The sequence below is a fragment of the Erythrolamprus reginae genome, chromosome 3 (assembly GCF_031021105.1).
Source record: "Erythrolamprus reginae isolate rEryReg1 chromosome 3, rEryReg1.hap1, whole genome shotgun sequence".
NCBI classification, from domain to species: Eukaryota; Metazoa; Chordata; class Lepidosauria; order Squamata; family Dipsadidae; genus Erythrolamprus; species Erythrolamprus reginae.
The window spans coordinates 125,178,632-125,200,152 of NC_091952.1; the positions used below are offsets into that span (position 1 = coordinate 125,178,632).

The window sequence follows — 21,521 nt, forward strand, 5'->3', positions numbered from 1 at the left end:
ATGAAGATATCTGGACTTCAACTCCCAGAATTCCCCAGCCAGAGAACGCTGCCATAGGCTATTTCAGGAACTGGGTTAAGCCGATTGTGTGGACTCATCCAGGAGAAAGAAAGAAGCGGGAGCGGCGAGGGAAAGAAAGAGCCTCCTGGCATCGGTCAGGCGGAGCATGGCTTATTTACGGCTCCTTGGCACTTCTCCCTTCTTGGAAGAGGCCTTGTTGACAAAACCATGTGCTTTCTAGCAAGGGGAGAGGGGAGGGGGATCCCACACCTGGCAGCCACTGGCGAGGAGCTGGAAAGGATGAGGGGAGAGAAAAAGCAGGGTACCAGCAGTCGGGCAGGTATCTTGAGGGGGCACTCCCATCTGGAAGGAAGGGAAGAAAGGCGAGGGCGAGCTATGAAGGAAGGAAGGAGGAAGGAAGGAAGGAAGGAAGGAAGGAAGGAAGGAATGGTAAAAGGGGCAATCAAGAGAGGAATGGGTGAATGAATGGACGGAGGGTGGGAAGGAAGGAAAGAGGGAAGGGACAGGAACAGAGGAAGGGTGCAAAGGAAGCAAGGAAAGGTGTGAAACAGGAGAGTAAGAGAGGAAGGAGTGAAAGAAGGGAGTGAGGGAGGAAAGAAGGGAGGAAGGAGAAGGAAAGCAAGAAATGAAGGAAGGGAAGGAAAGAAAGAAAGAAAGAAAGAAAGAAAGAAAGGGGGAAGGGACAGGAACAGAGGAAGGAAGGAAGAAAACTTATGAAAGGGGAGAGTAAGAGAGGAAGGACTGAAGGAAGGGAGGGAGGGAAGAAGGTAGGAAGGAGAAAGAAAAGAAGAAATAGAGGAAGGGAAGGTAAAAGAGAGAAAGAAAAAGAGCAAGAAAGAGAAAGAAAGAAAGAGAATGAAAAAGAAATAAAAAGAGAGAGGGGGAATGAAAGAAATGGAAGGAGGGAAAGAAGTACTACACAACAGAAAAATCCTATGGTGCTCTAAAACTTCCATACCAGGAGAAAACTATACCCCAACATTTGATCAGCCCTTTTAATCTGAGGCTATGCAAACAGCTCCACTCTGCAAACAATATATTTAAGCTGTGGTTTCATGCCGGCTACATGCTGGTAGTGGTAGCACTAATAGAGCCATGGGAGAGTGCATTACAGCGCAGCTGATTTCCAAAGGAAAACAGCAACTTATTCAGGACCACAATGCATGTTTATTCCAAAAATGCCCTTTGGGCCTTCAGTTCCAAGCAAACATTGTCCAGCTGGAGCTGGAGGAGCAGTTCCTCAAGGAGGACTTCAATTTTTCTTTAGAATTTTTTTCCCCTTGACCAGCTTTTGTGCAACTTAACAGGAGAGGGCGTGAAAGATGTGGGGGGGGGGAGAGAAAGGGAGGGGGAGTGAGAGAAGCCTGGAGCCAACTTACAAGCCCTAGTACAGTGTTTCCCAACCTTTTTTGAGCCGTGTCACATTATTCATATTTTCAAAATCCTGGGGAACACTGAAGGGGGGGGGGGCGCCAAAGAAAAGTTTGGACAAAAAAAATATCTCTTCCTCCATTTCGCTCTATTTCTCCCTCCCTCTTTCTCTCTCTTCCTTCCCTTCTTTCTCTCCATCCCTCTTTCTTTCTTTCTTCCTGTCTTTTTTGCTCTCTTTCTCTCTCCCTCCTTCCCTCCCTCTATGTCTTTCTCTCTCCCTTGCTCTCTCTGCCTCTCTTGCTATCTCTCTTTCATTCTCTCTCTTTCTCTCTCTTTCTATCTCTCTTGCTATGTCTCTCTTTCTCTGTCTCTCTGCCTCTCTTGCTATGTCTCTCTTTCTCTCTCTCTGTCTCTCTTCCTATGTCTCTCTCTCTCTCTGCCTCTTGCTGTCTCTTTCTCTCTCTCTCTCTCTCTCTCTTGCTATGTCTCTCTTTCTCTGTCTTTCTCTGTCTCTCTTGCTGTCTTTCTCTCCCCCCTCTTTCCCTCTCTCTTTCTCCCTCTCCCGCTATCTCTCTCTCCCTCCTCTCTCCCTCTCTCTCTCTCTCCCTCTCTTGCTATCTCTTTCTCTCTCTTTCTCTCCCTCTCTCTCCCTCTCTTGCTATCTCTCTCTCTCCCCTCTCTCCCTCTCTCTTTCTCTCTCTCCCTCTCTTGCTATCTCTTTCTCTCCCTCTCTCTCCCTCTCTTGCTATCTCTTTCTCCCCCCTCTCCCTCTCTCTTTCTCCCTCTCCCTCTCCCTCTCTTTCTCTCTCTTTCTCTCCCCCCTCTTTCCCTCTCTCTTTCTCTCTCTCCCTCTCTTGCTATCTCTCTCTCCCCCCTCTCTCCCTCTCTCTTTCTCTCTCTCCCTCTCTTGCTATCTCTTTCTCTCTCTTTCTCCCCAGCTCCTTAAGATCGCCTAGGGACAGGTGGGAGGGGGGGCGGATCGCTTTCCAGTTTGAAATGCCAGTGCCGACCCTCCTAATCGAGATTTGGGGGTGGGTGGCGAGGGCGACCCCAGGCTCTAGCCTGGAGGGGGGGTCTCAGCCGGAGGGGCGGGGAGCCAAGGGACAGGTGGGGAGGGGATTTGGAAGAATCAGAGGAGGGGAGGGGAGGGAAAGGAGGAGCCACCCTGCCGTAGCGGCTTGTAGAAGAGGGGGGCAGCGGCGCGCCCAGCCGATCGGGCAGGTGTGTGTGTGTATGTGAGTGAGTTGCGAGGAAGGGGCTGGAGCAGCGGCCACATAGCCCAACGCCGCCGCCCCGGGAAAAGGTAGAGCCGCGTTAAGGCCCCCCAAAGCAGGGCCGAAGCGGCAGCCCAGAAGCCGGCATGCAGAAGCCCACGGAGAAATCCCACAACTTCCGCATCGACGCTCTCCTGGCCGAGGAGCCGGCGCGGCCGGTGCCCAGCGTCTCCCTGGAGAGCTCTGCCGGCAGCCCCGGCGCCTGCCTGTGCACCGAGACGCCTTCGCCCTGCGCCCCGCCGGGCTTGGTCCCCCTGCCCGCCGCCGCCTTCGTCCCCAAGCCCGGCTTGCTCAACCTGCCCCCGCCGGCCTCCCTCGGCGGCTTGCGAACCATCTACCCGCCTCCGCTTTATCCTATCCCGGCTCTGGCCGGCCAGCACGCCGCCTTCGCCTACCCCACCAGCTCCAAAGCTCACCTGCTGCAGCCGCCAGGGAAGCTCCAGCCGGGCGGGGCGCTGCAGTTGCCGGAAAACTTGGAAGGCGCTAAGAAGGAAGCTCAGCTTCCGTTCTCATGACTTTTTGCTCTTTGCAAAAAGTTTCGAGACCGGAAACTGAGCTGCTTTCGTCGCGGCACACCTGCTGAGGTGACAGTCTGCGCATGTGCAAGGAGCTGACTGCGGGGTCCCCCCTAATTCTTCAATTTTGCCGGGCCCGTCACGGGACTCCCAGTAGTACCGGTCTATCGGCGGCCCTGGCCCCAGTTTAGCTCTGCCACGCATTTGTGTGTGCCTCCAGCCAGCCTGCTGGTTGTTGGATCTCTTCCACGCATGCGTGGGTGGGTGGGGAATGGGGGGAGGCTGTGCATGTAGGGGGTGGGGTATTTGCAGGGGGGTACACACACTGAGGGGTCGGGCATGTGTGCTCTTTGGGCCTTTGGTCCAGAAAAGGTTAGCCATCACTGCTCTAGGACTTTTAACCCAAAGTGCTACATTGCACTAGCAACCAAAAATAAGCAAAATTCAGAGGCAGCCTCTAACATACAATATAGATGTGCTGTAAATAGCTAGAGAAGAGATATCTATGTGTACTAAATAACTTCCCCTTCATTCACAAGCTGAACTCTTGACTGCAATGGAGGATATTGGATCATCACTAGTATAGAAGTTCAATTTCATTGCCAGTTGGGCAGGATCATATAAATGGAACTCAGAGGATAACTTATTCTGATCAGCAATTCTCACCTATGTACTACGTTGCACAACAACACCTACTGTAATTTCGCTGGGATCCAATGTATTATTTTTTTTCTCCCACTGTTAATAACTCACCTGAAGTTTCCTTGCCATCAACACTATTTCATGATCTGGAGAATGGTATCTATAAAAATTCGTAAACATTAGCCTAATATCAGCAGCAAATTCTTGTGTGTCTTTATATTCAAAATTGTCCAGTTTGTTCTGTGAAAAATAGAGAAATTCTTTCAGCTAGGTGTCTTATAGCAATATAGAGATATCGGTGCTCTGAGTGAGAATGTTGAGTAAGCAAAATCACTCAAAGCATCACGTTTTATGGTCAGCAGTGTTAACATATAACGATTCTGTAGCCTCACACTTACAATACATCTTATGTTCCCAAACATGGAAATAATATAGTTAATTTTACTTTCCAAGAGACAATATTTTTCAATATACTTCCCAATTTGATATCCACATCACTATTGCAGCAACAGCTGAAAACACATTTGGATTACCTATTCCATATTGCCTTACATCTTGCTTTTCTACTTTTTTTTTTAAAATCATCTTTTATCAGACCTTCACTTTTGCAGGATCTGCATCAAGCCTTTGGTTTCTGTGTCAATACTGTTCTACCTGTTTTGTTTTTGTTTATACCAGTGGTTCTCAATTATTTATTTTTTGATTTGATTTTATTTGATTTGATTTGTATGCCGCCCCTCTCCGCAGACTCGGGGCGGAGAGGGGCGTGACCCCTTAATACAATTTGTCATGTTGTGGTGACCCCCAACCTTAAGTCTAGCGCCAATTCTTCCAACAGAGCTTTGAGCTGATTGGCAGGAAGCTCAGAGGGACATCCCCACTGTAAGCACCTGATTGGTTGGATTGTAAAAATATGTTCCAAGATGCCAGAATAGAAGCTTTAGTTCCTAATACCAGGAGAAATTTGTCTTTTCCCAGGGTCTCAGGCGACCCCCGTGAAATGGTCATTTGACCTCCAAAGGGGTCCCGACCCCCAGGTTGAGAACCACTGGTTTATACAAAGACAATGCAATGAGTAACTACAATAGCATCACCTCTTAAATGACAATACCAGGTTGAGACATTCTTTCAGCCTCACAAATTTTATTGGAAGCCAGATACTACAATGGTAGATTGGCGCGAATGCAGAAAAGTGATGGCTATCCGACTATTACCTGACACACTGATTTTAAAATGACATAATATACAGATGGTCCTTTATTTGTGACAGTATTAGAGTCCAGAATTACAGTTGTAAGTTATGCTGTTTGTGGTTGTACCCAAGTTTAAAAACCACAAACACACCACTGTTTGTGGTTTTTGCAGTGGTGGTTAAAGGAATGCTGAAGTCACAAAGTGAATGTGTGGTTGTTAAGCATGCTGGTTGCTACCAACAGATGTAATCATAGTAATTCGACCAAAGGATACTGCAAATGGATGTAAATTCATTCTGGTTGCCAAGCAACCAAAATGTGATCACATGACCGTCAGGGGAGTGAAACTTGATCGGAAATACCTTATTTTGTTCTATCGTAAGTTTGACCGGTCTCTAAGCAACTGGTCAGAAGTCAAGGACCACCTGTATAGAGCAATCAATTCCATTTATGATGCCAAACCCACTTACTTTAATAGTTCCGAGATCCAGAGGACATTTAATAATATTGAGATATTCTTCAGAGTCCAAAGCAGTGATCTCTGTTGGCTTGCAAAATGGCCAAGCATAGGCGGCATGCTGGTTTGACATCAATTCTATAAGAATTTCATTACAGTATTCCAGTGGATCTACTAGCTCTATATTTTCTGAGGGTTTAGTTGGCTGCCACGAATTTGATGAGGCTTCTTCGGACAGGAATTCTTCTGAAGTGGAGATCTTGATTATTTTGGGTTCAAGGAGCACTGGAGAAGATTCGCTGCTTGTGGTGGTGGTGGCTGTAGTGGTATCAGCTTTCCTTTTTACACCCTTTTCATTACAGAAATATGGCTTATTAAAGAGAGAATTGTACAGCTGGTTTACGATACATGGATTACGACAGTCAAAATTTAAATATAATACCCGGGTAGCTTTTTTAAAAACCCTCCTCTTCCCCCAGATGCTATAAGAAACTTACTAATATTTTAGTTGAAGTCATTTATTATTTTTTGTCAAAATAAAAATATATTTTTTCAAATATGTTAGGGGGAAAAAACACTTTTTCAAAATGTTCAGATTTATAAACTATTCTTTGGCCTAAACACTGTACTGTACCATCATTTCAGAGAGTAAAGGGTAAGGAGAAAGAGACGAAATGAATAAATGAATGGATATAACATTTCCTCTTAGTATACTGCTCAAATAAATAAAGGGAACACTGAAATAACACATCCTAGATTTGAATGAATGAAATATTCTCATTGAATACTTTGTTCTGTACAAAGTTGAATGTGCACAACAGCAGGTGAAATCGATTGTCAATCAGTGTTGCTTCCTAAGTGGACAGTTTGATTTCACAGAAGTTTGGTTTACTTGGAGTTATATTGTGCTGTTTAAGTGTTCCCTTTATTTATTTTTTGAGCAGTGTATATTATTTTAATATTTACATTTTTACAGTCTGATCCTACTAGACATACACTTCTTTAACCTCTGAAAGACCAGGTAATTGAAGAAATGAGTGCTTATCTAAAACAGTCTTCCTCAAGATGATGTCCTCTAGATCAGGCATGTCCAACCCACAGCCCGAAGGCTATATGTGGCCCCAAAAGATAATAAAAAAATAAAAGAAGCTTTCTATTTATATACATTATTATAGCAATAGCACTTAGACTTATATACTTCTTCATAGTGTTTTTACAGCACTCTCTAAATCAGTGGTTCTCAACCAGGGGGTTGCGACCCCTTTGGGGGTCCAATGACTATTTCACAGGGGTCATCTAAGACTGCAGAAAAAGACAAATTTCCCATGGTGTTAGGAACTAAAGCTTCTATTCTGGTCAGTGTTCCCTCTAATTATTTTGGGGGGTGGGCGGAAAAGTATAGTGTTTGAGCGGCAGTCCCTTCGGGACTGGGCGGCACAGAAATAATAAACAAATAAACAAATAAATAAATAAACAAACAAACAAACAAACAAACCCCCCACCCTGTTTTGCCTCAGAGAATTTCAAAATAAAATACTGTACTGTGTGTCTATAACAGTGAGCTCATAATAGGGCAACTCTATCAATATCAAAATGCCACTTAAATAGTTGAGCTAGTTTCAAAGTAGATTTTGATTTTCTTTCGCTCTTCCTTACTCCCATTCTTTTTCTTTCTCTTTTCCTTCCTCTCTTTTTTCTCTCTGTTTCTCTCTCTTCCTCTCTCTCTCCTTCCCTCTCACTCTTTCCCTCTCGGCTTCTGGGCAGGTTTGGAAAACTCTGAGTTGATGATGATTTTTAAGTGAGCGATTGCTCACTGCTCAGCTTAGAGGGAACTATGATTCTGGTGCCTTGGAATGTATTTTTACAATCCAACCAATCAGGTGTTTACAGTGGGGGGGGCACGTCCCTCTGACCTTCCTGCCAATCAGCTTAAAGCTCTGTTGGGAGAATTGACACTGGACTTATGGTTGGGGGGTCACCACAACATGAGGAACTGTGTTAAGGGGGCGCGGCATTAGAAAGGTTGAGAACCACTGCTCTAAATGGTTTACGGCATCAGCATATCACCCCCAACCATCTGGGTCCTCATTTTACCCACCTCGGAAGGATGGAAGGCTGAGTCAACCTTGAGCCAATATGAACTACTGAACTACAGGCAGCAGAAGCAGCTTGCAGTACTGCACTCCAACCACTGCACCACCAAGGCTCAGTTTGTATACAGTACTTTAAACACCCCGCTAAATAATTTATCTTTCCTTAATGAGGGCCATGCAAGCTAAAAGTTTGGATAACCAATCTTGAGTCAAGTTCTTATCAGGCAGTTCTGTACTGTGACCATTTCTACTCCTCATTTCCTAAACAAAAGGTTGAAGCCAACCTCCAATCAACCTCACAGCTCCTAACTACTGAAATCCAGAGAATCTTACTTTTATAGTGGCTTCAGATGTTGGTGTGATACTGGAAGAAGGAGAAGGCTCAGCGGTGTTCAGTTGTGGTGCCACTGTTTTCATTTGGAACTGCTTGGTTTTTCTACATTTTTTTCTCTGCTGGATTTGTGGTGTTTTTGCATCAGATTGCTCAGCAGCTAAGAAAACAAAGTGATAATGTGTTAGTGATGGGCTCTGGTAGCATTCATACATAAAGCGGCTAGACTCTCCATTGCGATTCTTTCCCTGCTTTCATAGCCACAAGACTATACCATTTTATACAATAAGTACAATTTAAATTATTGTATTCATTGTACTACATAGTACTACTGTACTATTGTACAGTATTACCACTGAAATCTGCTTTACTTCAGCATGGAACAAGACAAGACTTAAATACTATAGACTCCAATAGGAATATAACTGTGGATATTTAATATTTATATGACTGAAACAAAAAATACCAATTTGAGTCATTGGTTCCTAAATGATTATCTCAGGGATCGCCTTCTGCTGCACGAATCCCAGCGACCAGTTAGGTCCCACAGAGTGGGTCTTCTCCGGGTCCCGTCAACTAAACAATGCCGCTTGGCGGGACCCAGGGGAAGAGCCTTCTCTGTGGCGGCCCCGGCCCTCTGGAACCAACTCCCCCCAGAGATTAGAATTGTCCCCACCCTTCTTGCCTTTCGCAAACTACTTAAAACCCACCTCTGCCGCCAGGCATGGGGGAATTGAGATATCCTTTCCCCCTAGGCCTTTACAATTTTATGCATGTCTGTATGTATGTTTGGTTTTTTATTATAATGGGTTTTAATTGTTTTTAGTATTGGATTATTGTTATACTCTGTCTTATTATTGCTGTTAGCCACCCCGAGTCTCCGGAGAGGGGCGGCATACAAATCCAATAAATAAATAAAATAAATAAATAAATGATGCTTCTACCAACGGTATATTACCATAGTATCTAAAGAATGGCACATTAATAGAAGAGAACTGTCATGGCTAATTTGAATACAGATGATTATCTAAAAAGTACCAAAGATGTAGCTATATACAAAATATGTTATTTATATGTTAGCTATATGTTAGCAACTAGGTCATGATGTACGGTTTTACTATGCATGATATAAGGAAATGGAAGAATCCCACGAGAAAGAATTACCGAATGAACTAATAATTCCAAAAAACCTTTGGAACAATAAATAAGTCAGACTTTGGCAAACAATAATCTTGTCTCCCTTTAAGAGCCTAGTGTGTAAGGAAGGAGAAAGAAAGAAAAATCAATTTGTCAGAAAGAGAAGAAGAAAGTACCAGTACTAACCATAGAGTACTGTATGTGAAAAATGTAAGTGGTCTACGACCGGGTCAGTTAGTCACAGATTCTGGGGAGGATGAACTGGGTCCGCCTTGGTACCCTAGGCCAGTGTTCTTGACTACTGAGTCAGAGTGAGAATGAGGGAGAGTTGGAACCTGAGGAACCTCCTGAGACTGCAGAAACCCCGAGGATGGTGATGTCTGAGTCAGAGGAGGAAGGGGACATTGGGGATCAGGAGCCCCTATTAGATGCCCAGGTCAGAAGTTCAAGAAGCAGACAGGAATATCTTTATGGGAAAAAGTTCAGAAATTGAGTCTATGATAGAAAGTCTAGTCAGTATAGCTCTAAGAAAGTTAACCACACCCAGTCTGTTTATAAGGAAGGGTTTCTGGGTAAAGAGGCATGGAATTTTAATGTTCATCATGGTGGAGAACTCAGATCCAGAGTTCTAGAACTGCTGTGCTGAGAAACTGCTGTGGCTCCTTTAAGAGTCATGCAGAGATGCCAATGAATGAGAAAGAATAGAAACCTGGAGATCTTTAAGGGGATGCGTGTGATTTATGGAAGAACGTGCTAATTAGCTCTGCCTCTCAGCTGGCTGTTTGTTATCTCTTGTCCAATTTGAGTGGGGCCTCTGCAAACATGAACTGAAAAATCTGCTCCTGTCAGTACAAAGCATCTTTAACTATATAAAAGTGTTTGAACTGAATCCGGGCTGCTATAATTAGTGTTACAGGTAAAAGTGCAGCTTGGTGTTTTAGCCTCATGGCAGTTTATCTGATTCATTGTTTCATCAAGATCGTGGTTTTTGCTGTTCAGGATTGTGTGTGTGGACTCTCTGGACTTTAGAATTGGACTCAATTTCCCAGTTATTGGGTGAGCAATTAGACTGCATTTAACCTATGCCTTGTGTGTACCAGAAAATCCCTTTGACATTTAAAAGGGAGCTGTTTCTGTTTTTCTGTTTATAAAACCTTTTGGGTTTTCCTTTTATTGTGTGGTGTGTGTCTTCCTGGACTAATTACCCTGTAATTACGGGTGGTTGAGACACGCCGGCAGAACAGGTATATGGTTGCCAACCTCACTTTCCTGGGCTTTTATAAAATGTCAACTTAAAAAGTGCAGTACAGTGGTACCTCAAGATACGAACCCCTCGTCTTACGAACAACTCGAGATACGAACCCGTGGTTCAGAAAAAATTTGCCTCTTTTTACGAACTTTTTTCAAGTTACGAACGGCAAACCCGAACTTCCGGGTTCGGCATTCGGGAGGCTGCTGGGAAGCCCCATGGCTGTTTTAAAAGGTGACAGCCGGGCGGCGGGGTTTCCCAGCAGCCTCCAAACGCCGAACCCGGAAGTTCGGATTTGGCGTTCGGCTTCGGGAGGCTGCTGGGAAGCCGCCAGTTGTTTTAAAAGGTGACAGCCGGGCTGGGGGGCTTCCAGCAGCCGCCTGAACCCCGAACTTTTGCCGAACTTCCAGGTTCGGGGTTCGGGAGGCTGCTGGGAAGCCCCCCAGCCCGGCTGTCACCTTTTAAAACAGCCGCGCGGCTTCGCAGTAGCCTCCGAACGCTGAACGCGGAAATTCGGGTTTGGCGTTCGGCTTCGGGAAGCTGCTGGGAAGCTGCCCGGCTGTTTTAAAAGGTGACAGCTGGGCTGGGGGGCTTCCCAGCAGCCTCCCGAACCCCGAACGTTTGCCGAACTTCCGGGTTCAGGGTTCGGGAGGCTGCTGGGAAGTCCCCCAGCCCGGCTGTCACCTTTTAAAACAGCTGCACGGCTTCCCAGCAGCCTCTGAACGCCGAACATGGAAGTTCGGGTTTGGCGTTCGGCTTCGGGAGGCTGCTGGGAAGCCCCCCAGCCCAGCTGTCACCTTTTAAAACAGTCAGGGGGCTTCCCAGCAGCCTCCCAACGCCGAACCCGGAAGTTCAGGTTTGGTGTTCAGCTTCAGGAGGCTGCTGGGAAGCCGCACGGCTGTTTTAAAAGGTGACAGACGGGCTGGGGGGCTTCCCAGCAGCCCCCCGAACCCGGAAGTTTGGCAAAAGTTTGGGGTTCGGGAGGCTGCTGGGAAGCCCCCCAGCCCAGCTGTCACCTTTTAAAACAGCCTGGCGGCTTCCCAGCAGCCTCCCGAAGCCGAACGCCAAACCCGAACTTCCGCGTTCGGCGTTCGGAGGCTGCTGGGAAGCCCCGCCGCCCGGCTGTCACCTTTTAAAACAGCCTGGGGGCTTCTCGGCGGCCTCCCAAACGCCGAACCCGGAAGTTCGGGTTTGGCGTTCGGCGTTCGGGAGGTCGCTGAGAAGCCCCCAGGCTGTTTTAAAAGGTGACAGCCGGGCGGCAGCATTTTTTTGCGTTTTTTTTTTTGGGTGGCACGGATTAATTGACTTTACATTGTTTCCTATGGGAAACAATGTTTCGTCTTACGAACCTTTCGTCTTACGAACCTCCCCTTGGAACCAATTAGGTTCGTAAGACGAGGTATGACTGTATTCTTTATCCTTCAGTAATTCAGCAAAAACTACTACTGGTAAGACTGAATACCAAACTGTCTAACACGCACCCTCCCCAAAGCAATTGTGTTTTCAGAGGCTTCTGCCCAGCTATTAAGATTTTAGAAAAATACTTTAGAAAGCCATATCTGTTTAGAAATATCACGCCAAGCATTTCTTACCGTCTGTGTTTCCGTCCCCAGTTTTCCCTTTATTGGTCACCACTATTTTCTCATCTGGGGGCATATGGGCAATCTTCTGCACAAATACTTTTTCGAGTTCTTGACCCATGAAAACAATGTCATCACCAGGCTGCAAGATAAATGTTGGAGCCTATTACTGTCCATGGTAAAATTGCTCATAAAAGTGCTAGATCAACATCAATTGACTGTTAAGATTACTTGAAAAAGAACAGTAAAGTGAGATTTACAAATGTTAAATTCATTTTTAAATTTGAATGTTAAATTTGCTGTAAACTCGACTGCAGGAAATACGACTTTAGTAACCGAGTAGTTGATGCATGGAACTCGCTACCAGACTCTGTAGTATCATCACCTAACCCCCAGAGACAAGAATGTTTCACTGATAATTTTAGCTGCGTTTTTTAGTCATTTATACTGTCATCCAAGTGCTGTAGTTGTAGGTACTGGAAAAATTGCTATAATATGCTGTTCAGGAATCCAACAGGAATCTATTCTGCTAGGCCAATGAAATGGTTGTGCAGGCCCACATGGATGCATTAAGTTGATCAAGGCATCATGTTTTACAAATGATGTGTCACATATTTTGCCAATCCACCGTTCGTTGTCATAAATACAGGCAATTTACTGACCAAGCTGAAGTTCAGGCCCATTTATCCCAGGTACACTCACTGTGTCATTTGACTTATAAAGCTTGGCAACAAGGGAGGAAGAATCATTTGGCACTCTACTTAATGAAATTTGGTTCACGTCAATTGGAATAAACCGGTGATTTTCATGAGTTCCAGCAATTGTGGAAGCTTTACTGAATCGTTTCTCTTGCGCAGATCGTGAAGATTCAATTTCATCATTGGAAACAAAAATGAACTTGGTTTTATTTATTTTTGGTTCGCAAAATTCGAACAAGACTTTTGCTTGAAAATTTGCCTTTTTTTAGGTCGTTGCAAACTAGCCTGAGTTGCTAGTTGCTTTACTGAATCTTTTCTCTTGCACAGATTGGCCTAGCAGAAGAGATTCCTGTTGGATTCCTGAACAGCATATTCTAGCAGTTCTTCCAGTACCAGCAACTATAGCATTTGGAGGACAGTATAAATTACCCCAAACCCCAGCTAAAATTATAGAAACATAGAAAAAGACGGCAGAAAAAGACCTCATGGTCCATCTAGTCTGCCCTTATACTATTTTCTGTATTTTATCTTAGGATGGATATATGTTTATCCCAGGCATGTTTAAATTCAGTTACCGTGGATTAATATACCACATATTCTGGAAGTTTGTTCCAAGGATCTACTACTCTTTCAGTAAAATAATATTTTCTCATGTTGCTTTTGATCTTTCCCCCAACTAACTTCAGATTGTGTCCCCTTGTTCTTGTGTTCACTTTCCTATTAAAAACAATTCCCTCCTGAACCTTATTTAACCCTTTAACACATTTAAATGTTTCGATCATGTCCCCCCCTTTCCTTCTGTCCTCCAGACTATACAGATTGAGTTCATTAAGTCTTTCCTGATACGTTTTATGCTTAAGACCTTCCACCATTCTTGTAGCCCGTCTTTGGACCCGTTCAATTTTGTCAATATCTTTTTGTAGGTGAGGTCTCCAGAACTGAACACAGTATTCCAAATGTGGTCTCACCAGCATTTTATATAGTGGGATCATAATCTCCCTCTTCCTGCTTGTTATACCTCTAGCTATGCAGCCAAGTATCCTACTTGCTTTCCCTACCGCCTGACTGCACTGTTCACCCATTTTGAGACTGTCATAAATCACTACCCCTAAATCCTTTTCTTCTGAAGTTTTTGCTAACACAGAACTGCCAATACAATACTCAGATTGAGGATTCCTTTTCCCCAAGTGCATTATTTTACATTTGGAAACATTAAACTGCAGTTTCCATTGCTTTGACTATTTATCTAGTAAAGCTAAATCATTTACCATATTATAGACGCCTCCAGGAATATCAACCCTATTGCACACTTCAGAGTCATCGTCAAATAGGCAAACCTTCCCTACCAAACCTTCCCCTATGTCACTCACAAACATATTAAAAAGAAAAATCAGTGAAAAATTCTTGTCTCTGCAGCACTGATGTTTTACTACAGCTTGGGAACCATTAAAACACCTCCTTTAGGCTTGGGAACCTAGGCAAAGACCCCCAAAAGAGGCTTGGGAACCTCGTGTAAGGTGCCCACCTTCAGGCTTGGGAACATGTGCCAAGTGCCCCACCCGTGGCTGGACATGCCTGGCTATTGGGCGTGACCTCTTGGTGATGAGCCACCATGGACCAACGCATGTTTAAAGCACTAATTAACTTATACAGCCATTAGAAACATCAATGGGCCTGTATCCTCTATCATGCAACAATGCTGACAAAAAACTCACTTTTTGGACCCTTATTTGAAACCTGGCCTCACCCTTCCATTTCCTAACAAACATTCCTGTTTTATAGTTTTCCTGAACACAGTCTAATAACATCTTGTGTTCTTTATTTTTAAAAAGTGCTGCTTATTGAAAAAAGAATCACTTTTACTGCACTTGTATCAAGGGTACAGTGCAGAAATCACAGGCTGCCCGCAAACAGTTGAGGACATTATTTTCAATCCTTAAGTGAAGAGACACCAAAATTAAAACAATACATTCTTAAAGAAGAGAATCTGGTCTTTCTAATGTTGCTAAATTGAAGAGGATTGAAGCTGTCCCACAGGATCAAACAGGGCATCAAAGATAGCAAAACATTTTTTGGGGAAACCATTAAGTACTAACTTTGAACTGTAATATTTTTTCAGCAACTTGAAGGAAAATACTGCAAATTAGAAGTCCTCATTGCAACTGTGCAGTTAGTACACCTGCCAAAAATCAGCCTGAAAGGTCAAGTAGTTTTGAAACTACAGCAGCCTGAAAATTGCTGTAAATTTATTTTTGAGGGTTTTTTTTTTTGCAAAGTTAGAGTCTGAACCATGTAAAAAGTAAGAGGACTAGGTTCATGGGGTTTTGCCAGTTTATACAACCTTCCAGGGTGTGCAGGTTCTCCAAATATCTCCAACATACTACTGAAACTGCCACGTTTACAGCTTCTGGATGTTGGCCCAAAATGTCATTTTTGCAGAGTTTTATATCATAAAGAAACTATGTCCCAAATTTTATCAAAATCTGAGATGGTAAGGTGGGGATGATCTTTAAAATTGGTCCACTTGACACAGAATGACTCAAATACAGGTAGTCCTCAATTAGCAACCACAACTGGGACTGGCAGCTCATTTATTGAATGAAACAGTCACTAAGTGAAACTGGAACTGTGCTTATAGTCTTACTTCAGCTTTCCTTTGCTTTACTACAATGATTGTAAATATGAGGATTGGTGGCAAAGTTAATTTTTCATCCTCATCGTAACTAGGAACACCTTTCCCCCAGGCTTTTTAAATATTTTGTTTTATGTTTGGTATAAATGTGCTGTTTGGTTTTTTAAAATAATGATGGGGTTTTATATGTTTTTAATATTAGATTTGTTCCACTGCTATATTGTTTTTATTGCTGTTGTGAGCCGCCCCGAGTCTTCGGAGAGGGGCGGCATACAAATCTAATAAATAAAATAAATAAGAACAGTTGCTAAACAAAGCAGTCACTAAATAAGAACCAACTGTACCCCGACCAAACATTTGTCAGAAATATTTATATTTATAGATATGGTCATCCATTGTAGATACCTTATTATATAAATAGCAGTTTGCAAACATTGTCTTGAAGTTTTCAATACATTCTTCAGCACAGCTGTAGTAGCGATGTTCCAGACGTTTCTGAATTGTGGTCAAGTCCATGGGCTCTTTTATAATATTGTAATAATCCTGTAAGTTTTAAAAAGAAATAAGAAGCAGAGGAAAAACAACAACATACAAGGGTTGTAGATTTAAGGAGCATAGCTTGTAAATCCAAGACATACATACCTGACATGAATCCTTCACATCCTGGACATAAATTGTTTGAACTCCTACCCTCAAAACGATGCTATAAAGCACTGCACACCAAGACAACAGTTTTTCCCCAAACACCATCATTCTGCTAAACCAAGAATAGGCAAAGTTGGCTCTTCTATAACATGTGGACTTCAACTCCCAGAATTCCCGAGCTAGCATGATTGGCTCAGGAATTCTGGGAGTTGAAGTCCACAAGTCATAGAAGAGTCAACTTTGCCTACCCCTGTGCTAAACAAATAATTCCCTCACCACTGTCAAACTATTTACTCAGGCTGAATTACTATTACTATTGGTCTTCTCATCGTTCCTATCACCCATCTCCCCCCACTTATGACTGTAACATGTTGCTTGTATCCTTATGATTTATATTAATATTTGTTGTTTCCTGATTGCTTATTTGTACCGTATGACAATCATTAAATGTTGTACCACATGATTCTTGACAAATATGTCTTTTCTTTTATGTACACTGAGAGCATATGCACCAATGACAAATTCCTTGTGTGTCCAATCACGCTTGGCCAATAAAGAATTCTATTCTATCCTTTTTTATTCTATTCTATTTATTATTTATTTATTTATTAATCAGATTTGTATGCCGCCCCTCTCTGTAGACTTGGTTTAGCTATGCTATTCTATTCTATTCTATTCTATTCTATTCTATTGAATATGGAGAAGTTGAGAAGGATTTCTCATGGGAACAATACCATTGCCTGCAATAATATCTTTAACATAAAACAATAAGTCAACCAAGGTCCTACTGAAACCTAAATTATTAGTAAATACATGGACATTATAAACATTACATTTATAAAAGGAAAATTCAAGTAACAAGCTAATGGCGAGCAGCCATCTAAGGGCCAAAAATGGGCCAGTCCTTTTATTTCCAGCCCAGCCCAGTAGAGCAGATCTAAGCATCCTAGAAACTGGATCCATCCCACAGACCGTGAGTTTGATACCCCAGATGTAAAAGGTAGGCAGAAAAGTAATTTTAAAAGCCCCCATTTCCTATTGTTCTTTTAAGTCTTAAAGCCCATAGACAAAAACCTGCCACAGTGGACAAGCCAAGGTTGATGGTATAATAGTTGTACGTGCAGAATTTTTGTTTAAAGTGTCTTGTCTGAGAAATCCAAATAGGCAGAACAGGCCCAGTGGTAACTTCCAACTCTAAATTGTTACATTAAGCTAAAATGACAGTTTCTCTAGAGGTCCAACACCAGATATGCAAGGTGGCAGTAACTTTGAAAGCTCTTTTTTGGGTAAACTGACAAGTTGAGTTTGTCAGGAATCAAAAATGGACATGTGTCTGAGGGATTTAGCCTTTACTGGGCGGGGGGGGGGGGCACGACCCCAAAGGCCCAGAAAGATTTGTAAAGGCCCAATGGTCCAAATGTATTATGGCACAGCTAATAACAGAGATGGAGATGAAGGCCTGAATATAGATGAACTTCAGAACCACTTGAGTATCAGGGGAGACCTATCTGTATAAATCAGGGGTAGGCAAAGTTGACTCTTCTATGACATGTGGACTTCAACTCCCAGAATTCCTGAGCTAGCATGATTGACTTGGGAATTCTGGGAGTTGAAGTCCACAAGTCATAGAAGAGCCAACTTTGCCTACCCCTCGTATAGCTGAACTAAGGGGCTGTCACATTATATAGGGCAGTGAAGAAGAACCTATGGCACACGTGCCAAAGGCGGCACACGGAGCCATATCTGAGGGCAGGTGAGGCATTGGCTTATGTCAGCTCCAGCACACATGTAGATGTTGGCCAGCTGATTTTCGCCCTTCTTTTCGGCCATTTTTCGCTGTCCCCAGGGTTCAGGAACGTCCCCTGTGACTCCCTTGCGATCTCACAAGGCGATGAAACTGCTCAGTCCTAGAGGAGTTCAGTCCTGACTTCTCTTTAGAAGGCCAGATCCTGAAGGTGAAACTCAAATACTTTGGACACCCAATGAGAAGGAAGGACTCACTGGAGAAGAGCCTAATGCTGGGAACGACTGAGGGCAAAAGAAGAAGGGGACGACAGAGAATGAGGTGGATGGATGGAGTCACTGCTTCAGCATGAACTTAAATAGACTCCAGAGGATGATAGATGACAGGAAGGCCTGGAGGAACATTGTCCATAGGGTAGCGATGAGTTGGACATGACTTCGCAACTAACAACAACAACAAAGGAGGCAAAATGTGTCTACCTCTCCTTCCTTATTGTGTTGCGGAGCTATCTTCCAATAGCATTATTTAGCGTTAGCAATTCATTATTGAGAAGGAGAAAGGGAACACTTAAACAACACAATATAACTCCAAGTAAATCAAACTTCTGTGAAATCAAACTGTCCACTTAGGAAGCAACACTGATTGACAATCAATTTCACATGCTGTTGTGCACATTCAACTTTGTACAGAACGAAATATTCAATGAGAATATTTCATTCATTCAGATCTAGGATGTGTTGTTTGAGTGTTCCCTTTGGTTTATTTTGAGCAGTATATAACTCGACCAATACTGCAGGGCAAGTTATAAACAAACCCCACACTCACTACTACTGATATTTCCAAACTGGCTATGTCTGCAAGTAAACAAACAACCTCAGAGTACCAAGGACTCCACAATTCAATGCTGAGCTACAGATATTAAACATGCCTGGGATAAACATATATCCATCCTAAGATAAAATACAGAAAATAGTATAAGGGCAGACTAGATGGACCATGAGGTCTTTTTCTGCCGTCAGACTTCTATGTTTCTATATTGTCTTCTATTAGTACTGAAGGGCAGTGAAGGGTTACCAAAGTTTTTACTACCACACTGTGGGCGGGGCTTATGCAGGACATTTTTTCCCAACATCTTTCAGTGCAAATTGGGTGCTCAGGGGTGGAGCTCCATTTTCGCTACCCCACTGCGTTCCTCCCCATCTGGGCAGTAGTCCACTCCTGCTGAAGGGACATAGTAATAGGGACATAGTAATAAGAATTAGTCTAATCTTTGCTTCTGTTAAGAATTAGTCTAACTCCTGCTACCTCGCTTCTGTTCCTTGCCTCTGTGCTGATGCTATGAACATCCTTGGAGAATAAGATAAGAAGGACAGAACAAAGAGCTACTCAGGAACATCCTGCTGGATAAATAACAAGGCTACAAAGGATGATCTATAGATAAGAAAGGCAAGGACAGGGCAAGCACAGGGAATGCTCTACAGCAGTGTTTCCCAACCTTGGCAACTTGAAGATATCTGGACTTCAACTCCCAGAATTATAAATAATGAATAAAAGGGGGGGGGGCAATAAAACAGCAGGAGTGAGCACCCAGTGGACTGTATTAAAAAAGGCCATCTTAAAAGTCACTGGACTGTATGTAACTAAAGGTAAAAGGAAGAAGAAACTGCTATGGTTTAGTAATGATATAAGGGTTATAAATGAAAAAAAGTCTGCCTATAGGAGGTATAAAGAGTCTGGAAGTATAGCTGACAGAGAGGTGTATAAAATGAGGCACAAGGAAGCGAAACAGATAATATATGCTGCTAAAGCCTCAAAAGATGAAGAAATTGCCAAATCTGTAAAGAAGGGGGATAAAACCTTCTTCAGATATATTAGTGATAGGAAGAAGAAAAACTGCAGCATCACGAAGCTTAGTACTGGGAATAATACATACATTGATGGGAATAAGGAGATTGCTGACCATTTGAATAGCTACTTCTGTTCAGTTTTCTCAGAAGGCAGCTTACAATATAATACTATGGGTGGATATGGCATTGCTTCCAGCTGTAGGGATTCAGCTCCAGTGATCTCAGAGGCTGATGTCTTAGAAGAACTTGAATGATTAAAGACAAATAAGGCAATGGGTCCAGATGGCATCCACCCCAGAATTCTTAAAGAACTCAGATCTGTCATTGCTACCCCCCCTGACTGATTTGTTTAACCAATCCCTTTTAACAGGAGATGCTCCTGATGATTGGAGAATGGCCAGTGTTGTGCCTATCCACAAGAACGGCAGTAGAGAAGAAGCTGGTAACTATAGGCCAGTTAGCTTGACATCAGTTATAGTTAAAATGATGAAGACCCTACTCAAAAAGAGGATAAATCAGCACGTAAAAACCAATAATTTATTGGACCCAAACCAGCATAGCTTTACTAAGGGCAAATCATGTCAAACTAACCTTGATTTCTTTGACTATATCACAAAGGTGTTGGATGAAGGTGGGTATTGCCTATCTGGACTTCAGCAAAGCATTTGATAGATAAGCTGATAGATAAATTAGTGAAGATTGGACTTAATCCCTGGATAGTTCAGTGGATTTGCAGCTGGCTAATGCTAGATATCAGAGGGTTGTTGTTAATGGCAAGTATTCTGAGCAGAGCCTGGTTACAAGCGGTGTGTCACAAGGGTCTGTTCTGGGTCCCATTCTTTATAATATGTTTGTGAGTGACATAGGGGAAGGTTTGGTAGGGAAGGTTTGCCTATTTGCCGATGACTCTAAAGTGTGCAATAGGGTTAATATTCCTGGAGGTGTCTGTAATATGGCAAATGATTTAGCTTTACTAGATAAGTGATTAAAGCAATGGAAGATGCAGTTTAATGTTTCCAAATGTAAAATAATGCACTTGGGGAAAAGGAATTCTCAATCTGAGTACTGTATTGGCAGTTCTGTGTTAGCAAAAACTTCAGAAGAGAAGGATTTAGGGGTAGTGATTTCTGACAGTCTCAAAATGGGTGAACAGTGCAGTCAGGCGGTAGGGAAAGCAAATAAAATGCTTGGTTGCATAACTAGAGGTATAACATTTGGAATACTGTGTCCAGTTCTGGAGACCTCACCTACGAAAAGATATTGATAAAATTGAACGAGTCCAAAGACGGGCTACAAAAATAGTGGAAGGTCTTAAGCATAAAACGTATCAGGAAAGACTTAATGAACTAAATCTGTATAGTCTGGAGGACAGAAGGGAAAGGGGGGTCATGATCAAAACATTTAAGTATGTTAAAGGGTTAGATAAGGTTCAGGAGGACAGTGTTTTCAATAGGAGAGTGAACACAAGAACAAGGGGGCTCAATCTGAAGTTAGTTGGGGGAAAGATCAGAAGCAACGTGAGAAAATATGATTTTACTGAAAGAGTAGTAGATCCTTGGAACAAACTTCCAGCAGACGTGGTTGGTAAATCCACAGTAACTGAATTTAAACATGCCTGGGATAAACATATATCCATCTTAAGATAAAATACAGTAATACCTCATCTTACGAACTTAATTGGTTCTGGGACAAGGTTCATAAGGTGAAAAGTTCGTAAGATGAAACAATGTTTCCCATAGGAATCAATGGGAAAGCGAATAATGCATGCAAGCCCAGGACTCGCCCAGTTTTCCTCATTACTGCCGGCATTCGGATCCTTGTTCAGGGGCAGGGGGTGGCTGGGGTGGGTGGGTGGGGACAGTGCAGGCTGCCTGGAGGGAGCCTCGTGTGTGGATTGACACCCGCAAGAAGCTGCCTTGCGGCTTGTCAACTGGTGGGGCTCCCACTCTCCTTGAAAGTTTTCCTGGCGAAGCGCTGCGCCGGGCTCCAAAGTGGCACAAAGTTCTCCCTGCCTCCTCTGCGGCCACCTTCCCCAAGGAGCCACAGAGGAGGCAGGAAGAACTTCGCGCCACTTCGGAGCCCAGCGCAGCGC

General features: G+C 43.3%; 1 protein-coding gene across 4 annotated transcripts in view; it reads right to left on the minus strand.

Moving 5' to 3' along the window:
* The window catches only part of BRDT (bromodomain testis associated), a 73,741-nt gene that overhangs the window by 36,632 nt on the left and 15,588 nt on the right, over positions 1 to 21,521 (minus strand). For 2 of the 4 annotated variants that reach the window (XM_070746577.1, XM_070746575.1), the window contains exons 3-7: positions 15,599 to 15,736; positions 11,876 to 12,005; positions 7,900 to 8,057; positions 5,487 to 5,843; positions 3,935 to 4,063 (exon numbers count right to left, since the gene is read on the minus strand). In XM_070746577.1, coding sequence (XP_070602678.1) covers positions 3,935 to 4,063; positions 5,487 to 5,843; positions 7,900 to 8,057; positions 11,876 to 12,005; positions 15,599 to 15,736 — 912 coding nt within the window. The remainder of the gene's footprint in view (positions 1 to 3,934; positions 4,064 to 5,486; positions 5,844 to 7,899; positions 8,058 to 11,875; positions 12,006 to 15,598; positions 15,737 to 21,521) is intronic. The other 2 variants (XM_070746574.1, XM_070746576.1) reach the window with 1 other exon arrangement.